Source organism: Heloderma suspectum, chromosome 2, assembly GCF_057233095.1.
Source record: "Heloderma suspectum isolate Gila_16-S chromosome 2, 16-S_ref, whole genome shotgun sequence".
NCBI classification, from domain to species: domain Eukaryota; kingdom Metazoa; phylum Chordata; class Lepidosauria; order Squamata; family Helodermatidae; genus Heloderma; species Heloderma suspectum.
Window position 1 is genome coordinate 356,619,823 of NC_139459.1, and position 21,482 is coordinate 356,641,304.

At 46.5% G+C, this 21,482-nt stretch overlaps 1 protein-coding gene across 1 annotated transcript in view; it reads right to left on the reverse strand.

Annotated features, from left to right (window-relative positions):
- LOC146355533 (vomeronasal type-2 receptor 26-like) overlaps positions 1–21,482 on the reverse strand; it is a 60,984-nt gene that overhangs the window by 12,245 nt on the left and 27,257 nt on the right. The window contains exons 7-9 of the mRNA XM_084829930.1: positions 16,385–16,628; positions 5,787–5,895; positions 5,142–5,433 (exon numbers count right to left, since the gene is read on the reverse strand). Of these exons, the coding sequence (XP_084686056.1) occupies positions 5,142–5,433; positions 5,787–5,895; positions 16,385–16,628 (645 nt within the window). The remainder of the gene's footprint in view (positions 1–5,141; positions 5,434–5,786; positions 5,896–16,384; positions 16,629–21,482) is intronic.

A 21,482-nucleotide genomic window follows, 5' to 3' on the forward strand; every position in this document is an offset into this window, starting at 1 on the left:
GCAGAAAGGCTTTGACAAGTGTTGCTATATATGAGTAGTATATACAATAAAATCATATCATCTTGTATAAAAAATGGATGTTTTGCCTTTGCCTCTGTCTAGTTTCAGTTGGGACATCATTTTTTCTACCATGACTATTTGCCACAGCTCAAGTTCTGTGGTTTTCCAACTTTTAGCTATGACTCTATGGGCTGCCATCAGCATGAACATGATCAAGTCCTTAGATGTCACTTTTTGAGACCCTCATCTACCATTAGGGATGGCACAGGCACTCAACTGGGTCTGGGAACCTGCCAAATCCCACCATCACCCGCACCCCTGAACCCAGCTTGGCAAACCTTCACTCCTGTGCCACGCAAGTGGCTGGGATTTATGGCAGCCACCAAGTCTCCATGTGAGCCCCACTTTAGCACAAGATGGGGACTCTGTATTTTTCCTAGATCTACTGTTGCATACAACAGTGGCCATAAAGGTTCATTGCAGCCATATTACAGGCTTGTAATATGGTTGAAATGACCCTTCACAGCCACTGTTCTTCACTGCAGTAGATCTCCAAAATGTAGAGTCCCCATCTTGCACTAAAATGGGGCCCGCATGGAGACCAGGCCAGCAGCCAAACAAATGGATGCCTCGCATCACTGATGAACCCCCCCCCCGATGGCCCCATTGGCTTGCCCCATGCTGCTCACTGGGTCAAGTAACTAGCAGGGATTCAGCAGGCAAAGCACAGGTCAGGCATGGGAGTTCTGGCCATCCTTATCTATCATATCGTGTATAGAGCCAATGCTGACGTAACACAGATAGTTTGATGTCTAATGTTTGTCATTTCTGAGAATATGATATTCCAAAACACAGCAGGACCTGCCCACCACATATGACTATGACATATGACCTTGCTGGTTACAATTTCTCCAACATTTTGTATCACTTGTACTTGCTATCCTTGCCAGGCACATTGGTGCAATATACCACCAGTGTAACAATTTTCATGACTGCTCCCTAAGGATTGTTAGGGAGCATGTGAGCCTCCTGTGAGGCCTTGGCAAGGCACTTTGCAGATAAAATGGATCAGATTAGGTGTGTTACTCTGCACACTGTGGATACAGTTAGTGAGCAAGAGGCGGCCTGTGGCAAACCGGTTTTGTGGGATCGGTTCCAGCTTCTTCCTCCTGATGAAGTGGACAAGGTGCTTTCATCAGTACGGCCGACCACCTGCTTACTTGATCCTTGCCCATCTTGGCTCATTATGAGCTGCAGAGAGAGACTGGGTGAGGGGATCAAGGCGGTGGTGAATGCCTCCCTTGAGGAGGGAGTGATGCCATCAGCCCTCAAGGAGGCAGTGATAAGACCGCTCTTAAAGAAGCCCTCCTTGGATCCTCAAGTTCTGAACAACTTTCACCCAGTCTCAAATCTGCCATTTTGGGGCAAGGTGATTGAGCAGGTGGTGGCGGTGCAGTTGAAGGCACACTTGGAAGAAACTGATTATCTAGACCCATTTCAGTCAGTCTTCAGGCCTGGGCATGGGACAGAAACGGCCTTGGTCGCCTTGGTAGATAATATGAGGAGGGCTCTGGATAGGGGTGAATGCTCCTTCCTTCTTCTCCTCGACCTCTCAGAGGCTTTCGATACCGTTGACCACGGTATCCTCCTGGACCACCTGGAGGGGTTGGGCATTGGGGACACTGTATTGCGGTGGTTCCGGTCCTTCCTCTCCGGCATGTACCAGAGGGTAGCACTGGGAGAGGAGGTTTCGGACCCGTGGCCACTTACTTGTGGGGTGCCACAGGGTTCCATCCTCTCCTCGATGCTATTTAACATCTATGTGAAGCCACTGGGGGCTATCATCATGAGGTTTGGGGTGCAGTGTCATCAATATGTGGATGACACGCAGCTCTACCTCTCGTTTAAATCTTCACCAAGGTTGGCCGTAGAATCCCTGTCCAAACGTCTGGAGATGGTGAGTGGCTGGATGGGGAGGAATAGGCTGAAGCTGAACCCTGACAAGACCGAGGTACTTTGGTGGGAGACAAGAGGAGGCTGGGGGATGTTGACCTGGTGTTGAATGGGGCACGGCTACCCTTGAAAGACCAGGTTCGCAGCCTGGGGGTCATTTTGGACTCCCAGCTGTCCATGGAGGCTCAGGTGTCAGCTGTGAGCCGGACAGCGCTGTATCAACTCCATCTGATACGACGGCTGCGCCCCTTCCTTCCCGACCATCTGCTCCCATTGGTAGTACATGCCCTGGTCTCCTCTCGTTTAGACTACTGTAATGCGCTCTACGTGGGGTTACCCTTGAAGACGGTTCGGAAACTGCAGCTGGTACAGAACGCGGCGGCTCACCTGATTAAAGGCAGCCGCCGGTGAGATCACATCACTCCAGTGCTGAAGGAGTTGCACTGGTTACCAGTTGTTTTCCGGGCCAAATTCAAGGTGTTGGTTTTGACCTTTAAAACCCTATATGGTTCCGGCCCAGCCTATCTTAAGGAGCGCCTCCAGCAGCACCAGACAGGCCGCTTAACAAGATCAGCCTCGGATGGCCTTCTCTCTGTCCCATCAGCCAGGACAGCTAGACTGGTGGGGACGAGGGAGAGGGCCTTTTCTGTGGTGGCCCCCACTCTGTGGAACTCCCTCCCTAGGGAACTCCGTCATGCCCCCTCTTTAATGAGCTTCCGTCGTGCATTAAAAACGTTGTTGTTCAGGCAGGCATTTGGGGTGGGTAAGGGTATTTTAGAAAATGTTTTTATTGTAGAATTTTATTGTTTTAAACTGTTTTTATTGTATGTTGTACATCGCCCAGAGTGGCTGGGTGACCAGCCAGATGGGCGATTAATAAATTTAATAATAAATAATAAATAAAAAATAAATTGTTGAATCAGTTTTCTCTGAATGAGTCATCCATAATTTATCCCAGAAGGCCTGTACTGTTTCTGGATGGGGGGACAGATTGCCCCTAGCTATGGGCGAGATGACATCAGGGAAGCATGGCCCTGCCTCTGCCATCACCCCTCTTTTCCCTTTGTTCTTCTTCTCTCCATGCTAGAAGCACAAAGAAAGGAACTTGGCTGGTGTGAGGAGGAGCAACTGCCTCTCTCAGAGCCACTGGTTCCACGTGGCTTCTGGTGCCACATGAAGCTACTTGGCCCATGCCAGAGACAGTGGTCACTCTTTCTGGCATGGGCTAACTCAGGCTGCCCTGCATCCCCACTGTTATCTTCAATCAGAGACTGGAGATAACATGGGGATGGGGAGACAGTGGGACTTGCCTTTGCTGGGAAGAATCACCACTCTTCCCAGCACAGGCCAATCAGCTCCAGGATTAGGCCTGCAGGGTGGAGATTTTCACCAATCATTTATCCTTTGCATTTTGCTCCGTTGTTGTTCCACTGTCATCTTCCTGGATTATTTTCAATCCATCTGATATATCTGGGTCAATTTCAATAAATTGTGAATGAATTTTAGAGACTCATCCTTTTGTACTATCCATACGTTCCAAAATAAATTCCTTCAGCTTCTGATTTCTGTCATACTTCTAATCATACTTTGTCACACTAGAGGAGCCATTAAAAGATCTTACATCCACATTTCGCTCATGCAGATGAACAAGAACAATATGCAAAGTGGAAACAAAAAGGGTAATACAGAATGAATGATTTATATGAAAATGAAACTCCTCTTATGCTAAAAAAATGTAGGGATGTACGAAAGTCACTTACCTTTTCGAAGGGTGACATTCACGGTGGGGGGGAGGCGCTCCATCCCTCCCCCCAAAATTCTGGTTGGGGGGAGGCGCTCCTTCCCTCCCCTCCCGAATCCTGGCCAGCCAGCTCCGCAAATGGCGGCGGCCATAGCCGCCGTCGTTTGCGTCCCTGCAGTCAGCCGTGATAGGCTACGTAAATGTTTACGTAGCCTATCACGGCTGATTTAAAAGAGAAAAAAAACCCACGTTCCCCTTGTAGACTAAGACTAAAACATTTACGTAGACTAAGACAGCGAAAATAACGGGAACGCAAATAGTGTAGCATCTACGCTATTTGCGTTCCCCTTATTTTTGCCTTCATAGTCTACGTAAATGTTTACGTAGACTAAGACGTGCCAAAATAAGGAACGCAAATGGGGGTGCCCATGGGCGCCGCCATTTGCATACGCGCGGTTTTGTTGTTTTCTTTTAAATCAGCCGTGATAGGCTACGTAAAGATTTGCGTAGCCTATCACGGTGTTTTTTAAAAATCTAGCCTTGATAGGCTACGTAAATCTTTACATAGCCTATCATTTTTTTTGTTTTTTTTTAACTGGAAATGGCGGCGGCAGCAGGGGTCGGGGGGGCAGACCGTTCCGCCACCGATTTCGTGGGGCCGAATGCACTGGCATTCAGCCTCCCTGAGATTCGTGGCGAAATTCTCTGACATCCCTAGAAAAATTAAAAGAAAATCTTCAGAGAATGCACATGAATTGGATTCTTCTTCATCAAAGAAGAAGACTCCCCTTGAACATGAACTACTCCATCTATCCTTCTGAAGCTGTGCACATTTACGGCGAAAATAAGGGCAACGCAAATAGCGTTGCCCTTATTTTCGCTGTAGTCTACGTAAACATTTACATAGACTACAGCGACTAAATAAGGAACGCGAATGGCGGCTCCCTATGGGGGCCGCCATTATCCGTACACACTTTTTTTTTTTTTTAAGTCACCCGTGATAGGCTACGTGACGATTGATGTAGCCTATCATAGCTGACTTTGCAAATCTAGCCGTGATAGGCTACGTGAATCGTCACGTAGCCTATCAGGGGATTTTTTTTTCTTTTATTGCAATGGCGGCGGCGGCTGCCGCTCCCGCCCCGCTCAAACACCCGCCGAATCGCTGGCCGGACCCGCTGCCGGGAGGGACATTCGGCGAAGGTAAGTCCCGTCCCGGGGGGGGTGCGGGGGGGTGCGGAGGATTTCTCCCCGAAACTTGTTCGGGGGGCCAAACACATTGGCGCTCGGCCCCCCGAAGTTTCGGGGAGAAATTCTCCGCCAACCCTAGATTTTAATAAGTACTGCCTGTCTCCAGCCTTACTTGGCGATGCCCAGGGCAACCTTCTGAACATCTTTGGAGAAACTGTAAAACAGAAGAAGGTTCTGCTTGTATTCCCATTCATACCTGTGGGATCTTGTAGATGTCCAGAACAGTTGAAACCTGGCTGGAGAGTTCAGAATCAGCCCCTTGAAGAACTGCCAAGAGGTTATTCTGTCTTCCACAGCTGTAGTTTGGAATATTCCGCTCCCCGACAGACATCATGTCTACCATGGCCTCGTAAGTCATTTTTCCGCTGAAATAGTTCTCATAGATGTTGTAGCCCAGAGTGATATTGGGCAAGAGCCTCAGATTCTGGTTGATCTCATGAATGGCAAACAAGAAGGGCAGGATGTACCAGTAGCTTATACCTTGTGTACTGCAACAAAAATAGAGGTCATTAGATTTTCATCCTCTATGCAATGAGAAGATACCAGATTTCCACATTACATATTAACATGTGGATTTTGCTCTTAGAACAACACTCCCATTGAATTGATGCTGATGAAAGTTTTGTTCCCAGTGCAAATAGCAGGATTAGGGCAGTGGTCCCTGTTGAGACCATGGCAGTGTGTGTGAAAGGGTTAAATGCCCCAGTCTAGTCCTGGGCCACATTGACCCCTTCAGCTTGTATTGGTAGTAAAAAAAGAGAAGAAGATGTGGATACTAAGTGCAATAAAACAAATTTCATGTCTTGTTTATTTTCGGCCATCTGCTAACTCAGATATGGACCTGAGAGCCCAAGCGCTGATCCCAGCATTATTCGGGATGCAGAAGGGAGACCTCCTTGCAACCAAGTGCATACCCCTGTGCAAACCCAGGACAGATGTACACTCCAGTGCTGGAAAAGGTTATGCAGAAGCCTCAGAGAACTGGAGCTGTGATCCTAAACACACTTATCAGGGAGTAAACTTTATTGGGCGCAGCAGGATTAATGTCTCAGTAAGCACGCATAGGATAAACGCACTGCAGATCCAACCAAAATATATGTTGGCCATCTGACCTCAGAGTGAAACTGAGTGTGCTTGACAGAACTTTGCCAGCAGTTGCTGCCACAGGCTTTCCTGAGGCAGAAAAAAAATACTTTTGAACGGCTGCTCAGAATGTCACCAAGCCAATGGGAGGCACATTTCATGGAAAAATTGGATGAAAGTACATCAGTAGTGTTCACCAGCATTTGAAATAACTATATGATATGCAGAGCTCCAACTTGGAGCAAAAGGGACTAATGTGTCAATTTTCAGCACTTTTTAACTTGCTGTACCTGTGAACATTTTAATCAGATCATTCTGAAATATTGCACAGCTATAGACCTCATCAGGTAGATCATGGATACCAAGCATCACAGTTAGGGTGTATGGATTCCCCATCGTCCAGTCCAGTGGGGAATCCATGGGGGAGGGGGAGGTGATCTGTTCCTCCCCCCCGGAATCCTCGTAGAGTGGCTCTGCTCAGCGAGGATTCCACAGAGCCGAGGGCCACCCCATTCCGCCATCTGCCTGCCCCGGATTCCCCCCCCCATTTTTTTCCGGCTCCGGAACTTACATACATACTTTCATAATTCCTGCTGAAAAATCCTTCCCACGTGCCCTTGGTCTCTGGAAGAGTAAAGCCTTTTGCGGGGATTCCCCACGTGACTTCCGGTCACCTGGCCTCACCTCACCTGACCTCACCGGAACTGTCCTGACCTCACCTCACCTCACCTCCACAGACAATAAACAGAAAACATAGAGGATTTCCATGGATGACTCAGCCCCAGTGAAAGAAAGCCTCCAGAAAATGCCTCATGAAAAGGGTAAAGCCGCTCGCGCTCTTTCTTCCTCCATTTCCGATGTACGTTTTTATTTTCGTCATTATTTTCGAAAAATCCACCCTTTGGCGGACAAAAACAAAATGGGTCCATGTGAGCTCTGGTCCTGGTCAACCTGGCTGCCCTGTTCCAAGGAGGATTTTGCAGACCGGATTTGTCAGAATCCGATCCTATTTAAAATCTGGGCAGAATTCTCTAACATCCCTAGTCACCGATGGCATCTTTATAAGCAGTAGAATGTTGAGGCTTATAATGCCAAAATGCTTCCGCAGCCAGTGTGGTGCAGCGGCTGCATCACACTGGGAGTGTTGGACTGGGAGCTGGGCAGGGGCATCATTTGCAGAGGGCCCACCTGGGCACAGGCTCCGGATCTTTTTGAGCTGTGCCCCGGATCTTTTCAGCTGTCCTAATTGTCATTTTTTTTTTACATTTTCCCATTGACTTGCATTGGACAATTTTTGCTTTGTATGATAAATACATGAAATTTGGAGACCTTATAGCTCCCATGGAGTTGATTGAACCTGCCCAATTTCAGGCAGTTAGGCCCAGTGGCTTTTGTGAAAGTGTGCATAGGTTTCCAACACAAGTTACTTTTTCAGGGAGGTTTGCATCAGAACCTTGATGTTCTGTCATGTTTACTCAAAAATAAGTCCTGAGTTGTGAGCATGGTATTGCAGGCTTAATGCCTACCCAGTTCCGGTCAATGAATTGACTACCCTTTCAGCTCAGTCCTATGCATGTTTTGTCATTTGCGGGTGGTGGTGGTGGTTTTGCATGAACTCTAGCTTCAGTGGTGAGGGAAAGGCACTTAATACATGCTCAGAGTTTCTCCAAAACTTAGCCCTAGGTTTGAAAGCAGACTCACTGAGTTTTGAAAACAGACTCATTGGCTGAGTCCTGGTGAAGTCTTGGCACAAATGAAGTTATGGGGAGGAAGCTATAATGAGAGCTTGTGCATAACAAGGAGGAGGTAGAGAGGAGTTGCACAAAACAAAACATCTGTTTTTTATGAAGAGTTGCTGGAGGTTGGTAGGATGAGGAGGGATGGTGCATGGAGGGGAATAGAATTGGTAGGGGGAGAATGTAAGTGCTCAGTGGTGAAAGAAAAACATTATGCACATGCTCAGAGGCACTCTCTATTTAAGAACATAAGAAGAGACATGCTGCATCAGACCAAGGTCCATCTAGTCCAGCATTCTATTCACACAGTGGCCAACCCACAAGCAGGACATGAGTGCACTAGCACCTTCCCACCCATGTTCCCCTGCTGCTAACATTGGTGAAATGTAAATAAATTCTAGTAATTCTAAATTTGCATGCATTTATATCCTTCAGAAACATTGCAGTTTTCTTGCCTGGGGGACACCTGTGCAATGACCTGTGCATTTTCATACAAATTTACCCAAAAACTATTGGGGAGGGGGTGAAGGGAAGGGAAAGGAAAGGAAATCACTCCCTCCCACAAATTGGAGAACTCCCATTCCACATGAACTGCTGCACCTATCCTTCTGAAACTTTCCTGGTTTCTTACTTAGGGACACCTCTAGGCTGTCTGTAATTTTTGGAACAATGGTCCACAAAGGACCATATAACCTATTTTGGAGACCTCAAAATGTCAAGGCCACACTTGCACAAAACTCCTTGTGGCTATCATTCTGAAATTTCGTAGGTATCATCTCCTCTGATGGGGCAAAGAATCCTGAAATTTTTATCCCGTTCTTCCAAGGAATAACAATGTTATTGGCAGTTCCCTTTAAAAGAAAATCAAAATATGAACCCTGCACCATTTTGTTTTCTGACATTGGGCAGGTGTAATCCCCTTCTAGTGGGCTACTATGCCTGAAATTATCATCGAGTTCTGACCAAGAGGAATTTCCCAAGGTAGTCAACAGGAAGCATAATGACTCATTTTTCCAAACCTTGACTCAGGGTTGGTGCTGAGCTGAAGTGGAGCGACCACAAATTAGCCCGACCAGAAGTGGGATGTTTTCCAAAATGCTGGATTGGGGACTGAGTTGAAGTGGGGGGGGGGTCAGTGCACACTTATTATGTATGTAATCTATGCACACACACGTAAGCACACCACATGCACCCACACACACACACACACACACACACACCCATATATTAGAGGTTTGCTTAGACTTTGCAATACTTGCATACACATGTAAATTTGTGTCATGGGCCAGATCTTTTAAGAACCTAACAATGCCCCTGGAGCTGGGAGATCTGGGTTCTAGTCCTCACTCAGCCATGGAAGCTCACTGGGTGACTCTGGGCCAGTCACTGACTTTCAGCCCAACCTCCCTCACAGGGTTGTTGCTGTGAGGATAAAACGGATAAGAGGAGAATTATGTATGCCGCCTTGGGCTCCTTGCAAGATGAAAAAGGCAGGATATAAATGAAATAAATAAATAAATAAATAAATAAATAAAGGCATAACTTTTTTTTCTGTGACTCACCTTAACTAAAATGTTTTTCCCATGGCCCTTAAATACGTTCAATGTAAAAATAATACAAGGAGTGTCTTTAACCATGTACATGCCCAGCTGACTATAGCTCCCTGACTATAAAATGCATTTTTAAGCTTTAAGAACTTTTGAACTGCTGCTCCAAACATCACCAAGCCAATGAACGCACATCTCCTTGACAGATCTTGATGAAGTACAGCAGGAGCTTTCACTCAAATTTGAAAGAAATATACTGTATGCTGAGCCACAGTTGGAATAAAAAGGACAAATGTCAGTGTTCAGCACTTTTTAACTTGCCGTACCTGTGGCAATTTTTTTTATCAGACTGTGCAACTGTAGACCTCATTGGGTAAATTATGGATGCCAAGTTTCACAGTATTCGCTGAACAGGTTTCATTCTTATAAGCAGTAGAATTTTGAAACTTATAATGGTGGAACATTTTCTTGAGACTCATCTTTACTAAAGTGGTTCTCCCAGGCCCCTTTAATATGTTCAAAGTTAAAATAATAATAATAAAAGGAGCATCTTAAACCATGTTCATGTATAGCCCCCCTTACTATGCAATGTTTTTTTTAAACTAACAAGAAACATGGATGTGGCCACAAACAGCGTCAGCCCCTGTGAGCCACGGCATGCCAATGCCAGCCAAGGTTTGCCAGCCTGTTTGCCGCTGCTCCCATCATGTGCTGTTCCCCAGGTAGCCATTGGCTGGAACCCTAGGCTGCAGGGCCCTGGACTCTTGCCCTGAGGTGCAGCCCTAACTGCAACACTGATGGCATGGCAGCTTCCCCAAGATTTTAGATGCTGGCTCTAGTCCTGGCAGAAGAGCTCTAGATGTTCCCTCAACATTCAAGCATCCGCCCCATAACAAGTTTCCCTGAAGCAAAGCAAGACAGAATAGGGATGAGATTTACCTGACCCACTGACCCTGCCATAAAGGATAGCTGGAGAGTATAAATTCATAGCTGTTCATATTGGTACTTACAGAACAAATCTGGGAGAGGGAGGCTCAAAGAAAACATAAGCTTCATGTCGAATATTTAGTGTAGATATGATCCCACTAATCAGGTAGTCTCCCAGCCTGTAATAATTAAATGGGTCTTTTCGATCAGTTATCGAATTCAAGGAACATTTTGTCTTCAGTATCCTACAGGGAACATGCAACAGCAGAATAAGCAACAGCAGCAGTGTCATGCTGGAGATGCCTGCTATTGTCTCTTCTTCTCACTCTTCAGTGTTCACGCACATCCACCGAGGTGACTGGTCTCAGAGCCAGCTCATAAGAAGCCAAACCCTCTCACAACAGCACAGCTGCAGACTCTTTGCTAATAAAGATGGAGTCCAGCCATGGCCTTGGATCTGAAGGGGGTGATCTTAAACCTCCCCCTGGCACAGTCCCTGCCTTCCCTAACTCTCACCCCAGGCTCTCAGAGGGTCAGGAGGTATTTATGCACTGACATTTCAAGCTTCGTCTATGAGGAGTTACAAACTGTTGCTCATGAGCTGAGGTTTCTTGCATATGTTTCAAATGTCATCTTTGGAAATAACAATCCCTCAAGCTTTGATGAGAACTAGAATAAATCACCCTAATTTTTCTAATTATATGAGAGCAAAAACCACTCCTGCAATCTTGTTGACTCTCTCTGTGGCTCCATAGGCAGGTGCGCATCTGGAGAAAACATGTCTGCACAACTCACCAGGGTAGCTCTATTTCATATGGTAGTGAGGGAGCAGTTCAGCCAAGTTTGAATGACTTTAGCCAGATACTGTGATAATTTGTTTTATTTTAAAACGCAACCGACATGTATACACTTTTCTCTGCTTGGTTCTGGAATAAGTTGGACACTGGAAATAATTGAGTTCTTTGGCCTGGGTTGAGGTTGATCTTACTCATGCTTGCATCACTTGGCATTCAATAATCTGGTTTTTCAGGGGGTTAAAGGGGATCTTGGGGAATGTGGCCGATTCCGCACCATAAATGCAAGCCATGATTCTGGATTCCCATGTGTCAAAACTACAGGAGGCATTAAAGACATGGGTGGTGTCAAGTTCAGCTGACCTTTAGTGAAGAAACACATTCTTGATATATTATGGGCTACAACTGGGGATGTGCGAACAGGCAAAACTCAAGCTTGCTGAAGTTCTCTGAAATCCATCTCAAAGCTTGTTCCGACTCAGGTCCATATCAGTTTGTGAACTTTGTTTTTGTTTTCTTTTTGCACCAAAATCTATGTATATTTCCCATCAATTCAGTGCATCCTTGAAATGGATGCATTTTTCTCCCATTGAGTAAAGTAGTGCCAATTTCATCCTACATTTCACCACTTCAGAGTGAAGGCGGGGCGGAGCGCCAAGGCGGAGGATGAAATGGACACATTCCAGGGGAGGCTGGTGGCTCTGATGTCAGTGGGGCAGTGAATCTCCTCTGGGTTCCACTCAGAACCAGTCAGACCTCTAAAGGTGCTATTCAAGGTGCTGAAACATATCCCCCAGATAGGTTCGGCACCTTGGGCAACTCCTTTAGAGTTCTGACTGGTTGTGTCAGAAACCCAAAGTGGAGTCACTGACCCACAGAAATAGGAGCCACCAGCCTCCACTGCCCATCCGGGATGCCGTGGGAGTGGATTTTTTGCATCCAAATGCAGGGGGTTGGACTAGATGTCCTTTGAGGTCCCTCCCAGCTCTCCCAGTCGATGAGGTCTTTGAATGCCTTGACACAATGGAATCTGTAAGGGGAGTGAATCTACACAGAATCCCCTGAAAGAAAAGGTTACTATCTCATTTCTGAAAAGAAAAACAAAGATAGTATTATGCTAGTGGAGGCTGGTGGCTCTGACGTCAGTGTGGCTGTTAGTCCACTCCAGGTTTCAGTAGGAACCAGTCAGGACTCTGAAGGGGCTATCCAAGGTGCTCTGCAACCTTGGAGAGCTCCTCCAGAGTTCTGACTGATTCTGACTGAAACCCGGAGCAGATTCACTGCCCCACTGGCATCGGAGCCACCAGCCTCCATTGGCAAGTTCTTTGGCAGATGTGGGATATGGCTCTGCTGAGCCATGTGTGGAGAGGTTGAGGGTTGTCTGAGAAATCCATTGGTGGGTGGGGCTCAACGATCTTTCTTAGGTTCAGCCCCCTGGACTTTGATCCCGTTCCCACTGTGGCACCTGACTCCATCTGCAACAAGCCGTGCCAGTCCACAGATTTCCTGGGGCATTTTTGCGCACCCCCCCCCCCAGATCCTGCAGTTTGCACAGATTTCTATGCCATTTGTGCAAATGGCATAGAGATTTGTGCAAGATGTGTCAGCTGTGCGGGGAAAATGTTCAAGAAGGTTCCTGGAGTTCCAGCAAAAGCCCGGAGCTTGACTCGCAAATGCAGAAGAAGTCATACATGCCGCAGATCTCCAACAAGCCAAAGAAGAACCAGATTTCTCAGGGAGAGACATCCCTAGAGAGGATGAAACTGACAAGGATATTTACAATGGGGATGCAGACCGGAGAGGCAGATTTGCTCAAGGCCTGCAATTATCTATCTCTGTCTCTATATAGAGATATATATACCCCTTCATGGATCACTGCCTTGTTGTGGCGAAGGGGCTTGCGTAACTCAGTGAAGCCATAAGCTATGCCGTGCAGGGCCACCCAAGACGGACAGGTCATGGCAGAGAGTTCTGACAAAATGTGGTCCACTGGAGAAGGAAATGGCAACCCACTCCAGTATTCTTGCCAAGAAAACCCCATGGAACGTATCACAAGGCTAAAAGAGATGGCGCCGGAAGATGAGCCCCTCAGGTCAGAAGGTGTCCAATATGCTACTGGGGAAGAGCAGAGGGTATTTCCAAGTAGCGCCAGAAAGAGTGAAGCGGCTGGGCCAAACCCGAAGGGACACTCAGCTGTGGATGTGCTGGCGGTGAAAAGAAAATCCGATGCTGTAAAGAACAATATTGTTTAGGAACCTGGAATGTCAGATCAATGAATCAAGGTAAGCTGGAGGTGGTCAAACATGAGATGGCAAGATTGAACATCGACATCTTGGGAATCAGCGAACTAAAATGGACAGGCATGGGCGAATTTAATTCAGGTGACCATCATATCTACTATTGTGGGCAAGAATCCCTTAGAAGAAATGGAGTAGCACTCATGGTCAACAAAAGGGTGAGAAAAGCAGTACTGGGGTACAATCTTAAAAATGATAGAATGATCTCAGTACGAATCCAAGGCAAACCATTCAACATCACAGTAATTCAAGTCTATGCCCCAACCACTGATGCTGAAGAAGCTGAGGATGATTGGTTCTATGAAGACCTACAACACCTTCTAGAACTAACACCAAAAAAAGATGTCCTCTTCATCATAGGGGATTGGAATGCTAAAGTAGGAAGTCAAGAAATCACCGGGATAACAGGCAGGCATGGCCTTGGTGTACAAAATGAAGCAGGACAAAAGCTAAAAAAAGAGTTTTGCCAAGAGAACATGCTGATCATAGCAAACACTCTTTTCTAACAACACAAGAGGCGACTCTACACATGGACGTCACTAGATGGTCAATATCGAAATCAGATTGATTATGTCCTTTGCAGCCAAAGATGGAGAAGCTCCATACAGTCAGTCAAAACAAGACCTGGAGCTGACTATGGCTCAGATCATGAGCTGCTTCTTGCAAAATTTTGGCTTAAATTGAAGAACGTCGGGAAAACCACTAAACCGTTCAGGTATGACCTAAATCATATCCCTGATGAATATACAGTGGAGGTGAGGAATAGATTTCAGGGATTAGACCTGATAGACAGAGTGCCTGAGGAACTATGGACGGAGGTCCGTAACATTGTTCAGGAGGCAGCAACGAAATCCATCCCAAAGAAAAAGAAATGCAAGAAAGCCAAGTGGCTGTCTGATGAGGCTTTACAAGTAGCTCACGAAAGAAGGGAAGCGAAAAGCAAGGGAGAAAGGGGAAGATATACCCAACTGAATGCAGAGTTCCAGAGAATAGCAAGGAGAGACAAGAAGGCCTTCTTCAATGAACAATGCAAAGAAATCGAGGAAAACAACAGAATGGGAAAGACTAGAGATCTCTTCAAGAAAATTGGAGATCTCAAGGGAACGTTTTGTGCAAAGATGGGCATGATAAAGGACAAAGAAGGCAGGGACCTAACAGAAGCAGAGGAGATTAAGAAGAGGTGGCAAGAATACACAGAAGAACTATACAGGAAAGATCTGAATGTCCCTGATAGCCATGATAGTGCGGTCACTGAACTTGAGCCGGACATCCTAGAGAGTGAAGTCAAGTGGGCCTTAGGAAGCATTAGTAACAACAAAGCTAGCGGAGATGACAGTACTCCAGCCGAGCTATTTAAAATCCTAAAAGATGATGCTGTTAAAGTGCTGCATTCAATATGCCAACAAATCTGGAACACTCAACAGTGGCCACAAGACTGGAAAAGGTCAGTTTACATTCCAATTCCAAAGAAGGGCAACGCCAAAGAGTGTTCAAACTACCGCACAATTGCGCTCATTTCACATGCCAGCAAGGTGATGCTCAAAATCCTACAAGCTAGGCTTCAGCAGTATGCGAACCAAGAACTACCGGAAGTACAAGCTGGGTTTAGAAGAGGCAGAGGAACTAGAGATCAAATCGCCAACATTCGCTGCATCATGGAGAAAGCAAGAGAATTCCAGAAAAATGTCTATTTCTGCTTCATTGACTACGCTAAAGCCTTTGATTGTGTGGATCACAACAAACTGTGGCAAATTCTTAAAGTGATGGGAGTACCAGACCACCTTACCTGTCTCCTGAGAAATCTGTACGAGGGTCAAGAAGCAACAGTAAGAACCAGACATGGAACAACCGATTGGTTCAAAATTGGGAAAGGAGTACGACAAGGCTGCATATTGTCACCCTGCTTATTTAACTTATATGCAGAGTACATCATGAGAAATGCCGGGTTGGATGAATCAGAGATCGGAATTAAGATTGCCGGGAGAATTATCAACAACCTCCGATATGCAGACGATACCACCCTAATGGCAGAAAGCGAAGAGGATCTCAAGAGCCTCTTGTTGAGGGTGAAAGAGGAGAGTGCAAAAGCTGGTTTGAAACTCAACATTAAAAAAACGAAGATCATGGCATCTGGCCCTATCACTTCCTGGCATATAGAAGGGGAAGAAATGGAAGCAGTGACAGATTTGACTTTCTTGGGCTCCAAGATCACCGCAGACGGTGACTGTAGCCATGAAATTAAAGACGCTTGCTCCTTGGGAGGAAAGCTATGGCAAACCTAGACAGCATAGTAAGAAGCAGACACATCACCTTGCCGACAAAGGTCCATCTAATCAAAGCTATGGTTTTCCCAGTAGTAATGTATGGCTGTGAGAGCTGGACGATAAGGAAGGCTGAGCGCCGAAGAATTGATGCTTTCGAACTGTGGTGCTGGAGAAGACTCTTACGAGTCCCCTGGACTGCAAGGAGGTCAAATCAGTCCATCCTAAAGGAAATCAACCCTGACTGCTCATTGGAAGGACAGATAATGAAGCTGAAGCTCCAATATTTTGGCCACCTAATGCGAAGAGAAAACTCCCTGGAAAAGACCCTGATGCTGGGAAAGACTGAAGGCAAAAGGAGGAGGGGACGGCAGAGGATGAGATGGCTATATAGCATCACGGATGCAATGAATATGAACTTGAGCACGCTCCGGGAGAGAGCGCAGGACAGGAAGGCCTGGCGTGCTATGGTCCATGGGGTCACGAAGAGTCGGACACGACTGAACGACTGAACAACAACAATCTCTATATATCTGATCCCATTTGCGTAAAGTAAAAGACCCACCCCCCAAAAAACATGGTCTCATTTGTCCAAATGAAATAATCTAGGGGGAAAAATGTGTCCATTTAATGTATGCAAAGAACAACAATGAACATTTGTGGAATCGGGGGGAATTTCCACTATAGCCTGCCACAGCTTAATGAAATGGAAACACTGCAAGAGCCCATCAGGTTTAAACAGAATGGAATTCCCAGCATGCACTTGCCTAGCTAAAATCCTGCTCCTCTGTGACTGATCTCCCTTCCACTATAGATGTGAGCAGGGATGTCGGAGGGATCCACCCAAGAGGCCAGGCCCACCAAGCTTTGGGCACCCCTGCCCGCCCGGGCTCCAGCTCGCTTGTCCGTGAGCTGGCTCAGTTCGACCAGTGCCAGGCTGCCCAGCATGTGGGCTTCCACAGCCAGCCAAACCCCTCGCATTCCCATTGCAGACGCTGCTGGCACCAGGAAGGAGAGCGGGATGGTGGCAGAGGCAGGCTGGGAGCCAAGAGGGGAGCGCCATGGTGCTTCCCTCTCAGCTCCCACCCTGCCACTGCTGCCACTGCCACTGCCACTGCCACCGCTAAGCAGCTGTGCGCATCCCTGCCAGGCACTGGCAGAGAGAGGGGTGGTTTTTCGGCAGGGGCAGCAGGGTGGAAGTTGGGATGGAAGCGCCGTGGCTTCAGGCGCTCCCTTGAGAAGGTCCATCTCCACCTGACTTCAGGAGCTTTTTCTTTCCAAGAACTGACTCATGCAACAGCGGCAACCTCCCCCTTGACCCAGTTCCAAGAACACATTTTGCACTCAAAGCTATCTCATAGCATGTGTGGAACTAATCACTCCTATGAAATGCAATTCAATAAACAAAACAACAACAAGAACAAACCCTTTTGGTTTAACATGTTCTGTTAAGGGCTTTCCCTGTTCACCCAAGCTCCAAAACACCAGGAAATTACAGTTGTTAAAGGCCACACACTTTACAGACGTGCTTAGGCAGTATGCATATCGTGTGGTACCCTATGCTGTGGTTAGTTTCAGCTCCACCACTACCTTGCCGCTGACACTCTGTCAGCGGCAGAGTGGTGGACCTTAAAATCCCAGATGTGTTTGTTTCTTGGAATAGACACATATTGGAGTGTATTCAAATGAAGCTACCATTCCATGTTACAAGTACCCAACTGGAAACTAATACCATCCACACAGAATGGTAGCGTTGGAAGGGATCTTGAAGGTCATCCAGTCCAACCCTCTGCTCAGTGCAGGATAAGCTACAGAAAAAGCATATCTCTTTACTCCTCCTGCAGTATTCCCCCACAGGTGTTTGGTTACTATTTTTTAGTTTATAGCACAGGAAGGATTCAAACTTTGGATTTCATAGGTTACTGAACTGCATCCTATAGCAATATGCAAACCTAGTCAAATGGAAGCCAGATGCAAGGACTGAGGTTAGGGCAGAGAAGCTCTCCATAACACTGCAGTGTTCGTTCATGTCATTGGCCACTCAGTAAAATGTCTTGCTGTTTATTTAAGCAATTAGGTAAAGCAATGTATATAAAGGACTCTGAACAACTAGTATAAAAACCGTGCCATCACAGGTGCTAGTAGTCTAGAGTTAACTGGACAAAAATCAGTGCTGTCTGAAAATTTCAATTCGTCCATTTTTGGCATGGGGGGGGATGAAACCTCTGGGGGGGAAGAGACTGGGGAGGTGATAATTTTGAGTACCTCTCTCCTTGGGGAAGAGGAGAGGATTTCCTTTTAGCTTTTTTAAGTTAAAAAGTGCTGAAAATTGACACATTTGTCATTTTTTCTCCAAGCTGCAGCTCGGCATAGCATATGATTATTTCAAATGTTGGTGAAAACTACCGATGTACTTTATTGAGGTTTGTCAAGGAAATGTGCCTTCCATTAGTCGGACACCTCTCTCTAAAGCTCTAGGTGGTAGGGATGTATGAAAGTCAATTACCTTTTCACAGGGGTGATTCGTGGGGGGGGGAGGTGCTCCGCACCTCCCCCCGAAATCCTAACCCGGCCAGCTCCACTCTGCGGCAACTCCGCGGAGCTGCCGACCGGGTGCATTCGAAGGCGTGTGGAGCCTGCAGATGCAAATGGCAGCGGCTACGGTGGCCGCCATTTGCGTTCCTGTTTTTGGCCGTGATAGGCTATGTAAATAATTCTGTAGCCTATCACGGCAAAAGACAGGGGCGCAAATGGCAGCCGCTACACCATTTTAGCCCCTGTTTTTTTACCGTGATAGGCTACGTAAATATTTGCGTAGCCTATCACGGCAAAAAAGCAGGAACGCAAATGGCAGCAGCTACGGTGGCCAGCATTTGCATTCCTTTTTTTTCCCATGATAGGCTATGTAAATATTTATGTAGCCTATCACAGCCTCTGCAGGGATGCAAATGGCGTCCCTGTGTTAGCCGTGATAGGCTACGTAAGTATTTACATAGCCTACCACAGCCTAAATGGGGAAGTGAATGGCGGCTGCAGGCATGGCCACCATTCGCAAAGCGGCGCGAACGGCAGCAGGTAAGTGCTCCATTTCACATGCCTTTCGCAGGGTGGTGGGGTGGGGGGCTTCGTTCTGCCATGGATTTTTGGGGGCCGAATGCACTGGCATTCGGCCTCACTGAGATCCGTGGCAGAATTCTCTGACATCCCTACTAGGTGGCCTCCCTCAGCAGTTTAATGCAGATGTCAAAGTAGCGCTATTTTGCACAGGTGGCATGGAGCTCAGCTATTGTAGTCCCCCAGCATCCAGCAGTCTTCTCGGCCTGGGATGGGTTTCTTTACTACTGGTCTCATCATCTCCTCCTCAAGAGGAATTGTGACCATCTCCTTTCAGTAACCAGTAACCACTTCCCAGATGCAGCCAATCAACCCTCTCTGGATAGGTGCTATAAGGTAGGAGAGGCAAGGGGCAAGTAAACAGGCTGCACTCTTACAAACACCTCATATACATCCTCAGGCTTCCATAACTGAAATTAATCTAACTTAATTGTAGCCCTGTGCAGTGTGGCCCGGTGGTGGAATGCCAGCATCTCAACCCTTTTAGACCCTGATGAGCCACTGTAGGGAGATTCTAAGGGGTCAGTATGAAATGGAGAGAGGGTCTTGCGGATAAATTCTGTGGAGTTTTTGAGGAGAGAGAAGCAGGAAGAGATTGTAAAGGAAGGTTCTGAGGAAACTGTGAAGAGGCAGAAACAGAAAAGAGAGTTGCTGAGGAGGCTGAGTAAAAGAGAGGCAGCAGCAACAGTGTTCTACCAGTTACTGAAGACTCGTACAAAGCTGTACTAGGTTCTGAGTCCTGGATGACACAATTCAAGAGAAGACATAGCCTGCATTTGTGGACCATATCACTATTGGACTCCCTTCCCTCCATTTTATGGTTTAGAGTATTACTTCAAATTGTTCTTTGATTTAAATGTTTTTTTTGCTTTGTCGCTCTTTTCCTCCCATCTTAAATAAGCACTAGTTGTTGTTGCTGTTGTAGTTGTTGTTGTTGCTGTTTTTAATTAAAGTTGCTCACCGGTTTTTCCCACCCGCCTTTCCAGGAACAGGCGTCCTGCTGGGCTGGAGGCACTGACCAAACACTAGTTTGGGGTCTGCATCTTTCTCCCTCATCCACTACTGTTTGAACCAAGATCCTGTGGTTTCCACCACCTCACAGGGGTGCTGGTAAGGAAAGTGGGATTACATAAGGGACATAAGCAGACACCAACAGGAGCTGGTCTAGGTCAGGAGTAGGCAATTTGTGGCCCTCAAGATCTTTTGGCTTACAACTCCCATCATCTCTCACAATTGACTCTGCTGGCTAGGGATGATGGGACTTGTCAGCCAAAACATCTGTAGGGCCAGAAGTTGCCCACTCATGGTCTAGATGATCTCCAAGGTAAGAGGTAGAAAAAAAAATCCAAGATGTCCTCAAAGATGACTTGCGACAATGAATAGATGTGACATTTTATTGTAATCTATATCTCACCTCAGAAGGACCCTCAAAAGTCACTTACAATAAAAACACACCAAATAAATATATAATTAAAATAAATTAAAACCTGGGAGCAGAGTGAGATCAATAAAAACACAACCATAAAAACAGCAACCCAACCCAAAACAAAAACAAAACAGGGCTTAATGGCTCCTCTGAAAAACACTGAAAATGCTGATAGGCAGAACAGCAACAAAGTTGCCACACATCACAAAAAAGGGGAAATAAATCCCCACACACACACACACACACACCTTAAAAGGGACAAAATAGGACACCAATTTGCATATGTTCATTTATATGTATAGGTGTAAATGTGGAAATAATTGCCATATTTTAAATAGAAATACAATTCGTCTCACCACAGAGAAGGCTGTGACAAAGGGACCTGTCTGCCCGCTCAGTCTGCTGTCCAGCTGCTAAGTTAACTTTCACTGGGCAACCTCAAGGCCTCTCCTCCCACTCCTAGGGTTCTTTATCTTCAAACTGGACTTTGACTGGATACTCCTTCAAATAGAAGACTGCCCCCGGTAAAGCAGTACATATATCCAGTTGCGGCTGGTGGGTCCAATTTTGGTGGGACTGTCAATCTATCCCGGGTTTCAGTCAGAACTCTAAAGGAACTATGCAAAGTGCTGAACCCTTGGATAGCTCCTTTAGAATTCTGGTTGGTTCTGACTAAAACCCAGAATGTATTCACAGCCCCATTGAAATCAGAGCCACCAGCCTCCACTGCATATATATCTACCCCTACAGAAGAGTGTTAATGCAGTAAATAGGATTCAGGCTCTAAGTGCAGGGTGAAAATCATGCCAAGGGCTCTGTCTTCCCTAAAATCATGGGGAGCAAATATGTGCAAAAGGAGAGCACATGTCCAATAATGAAAATGAAATAGTTGAGAGACTCAGAATTGGCAAGGCCTCTTTTTCAGAAACAATTTCAGCATGCTTATGATGGGCCAAACTCTATTTCTGCAGCATGTAAAGAAGGACCTTAAAAATATGTGCAGATATGTAAGCCGTAATAGGCTACATAAATATTTACGTAGCCTGTCATGGCTAACGCAGGGACACAAATGGCGTCCGCAGCCTGGCAGCAGACGAAAGTGCAGCTGTGGACGGGCCCGGACGGTGGCTCTGTTGCTTTCCTGTGGAGCACAGCCAGCTGGGGAGGATTCCAGGGGAAGGGATGGATCGCCTCCCCCACCCAGCAGATGCCCCAGAGCGGAACCAGGTAAGTGACCAACCCACCCCTAGATTTTAATACACATTGATACAAAACAGGAGTGGAAGCAAATCCTTTTCAGCCCCTGCATATGTTAAATATTCCTCTTGCACAAAACCCCCACACCTAAATGT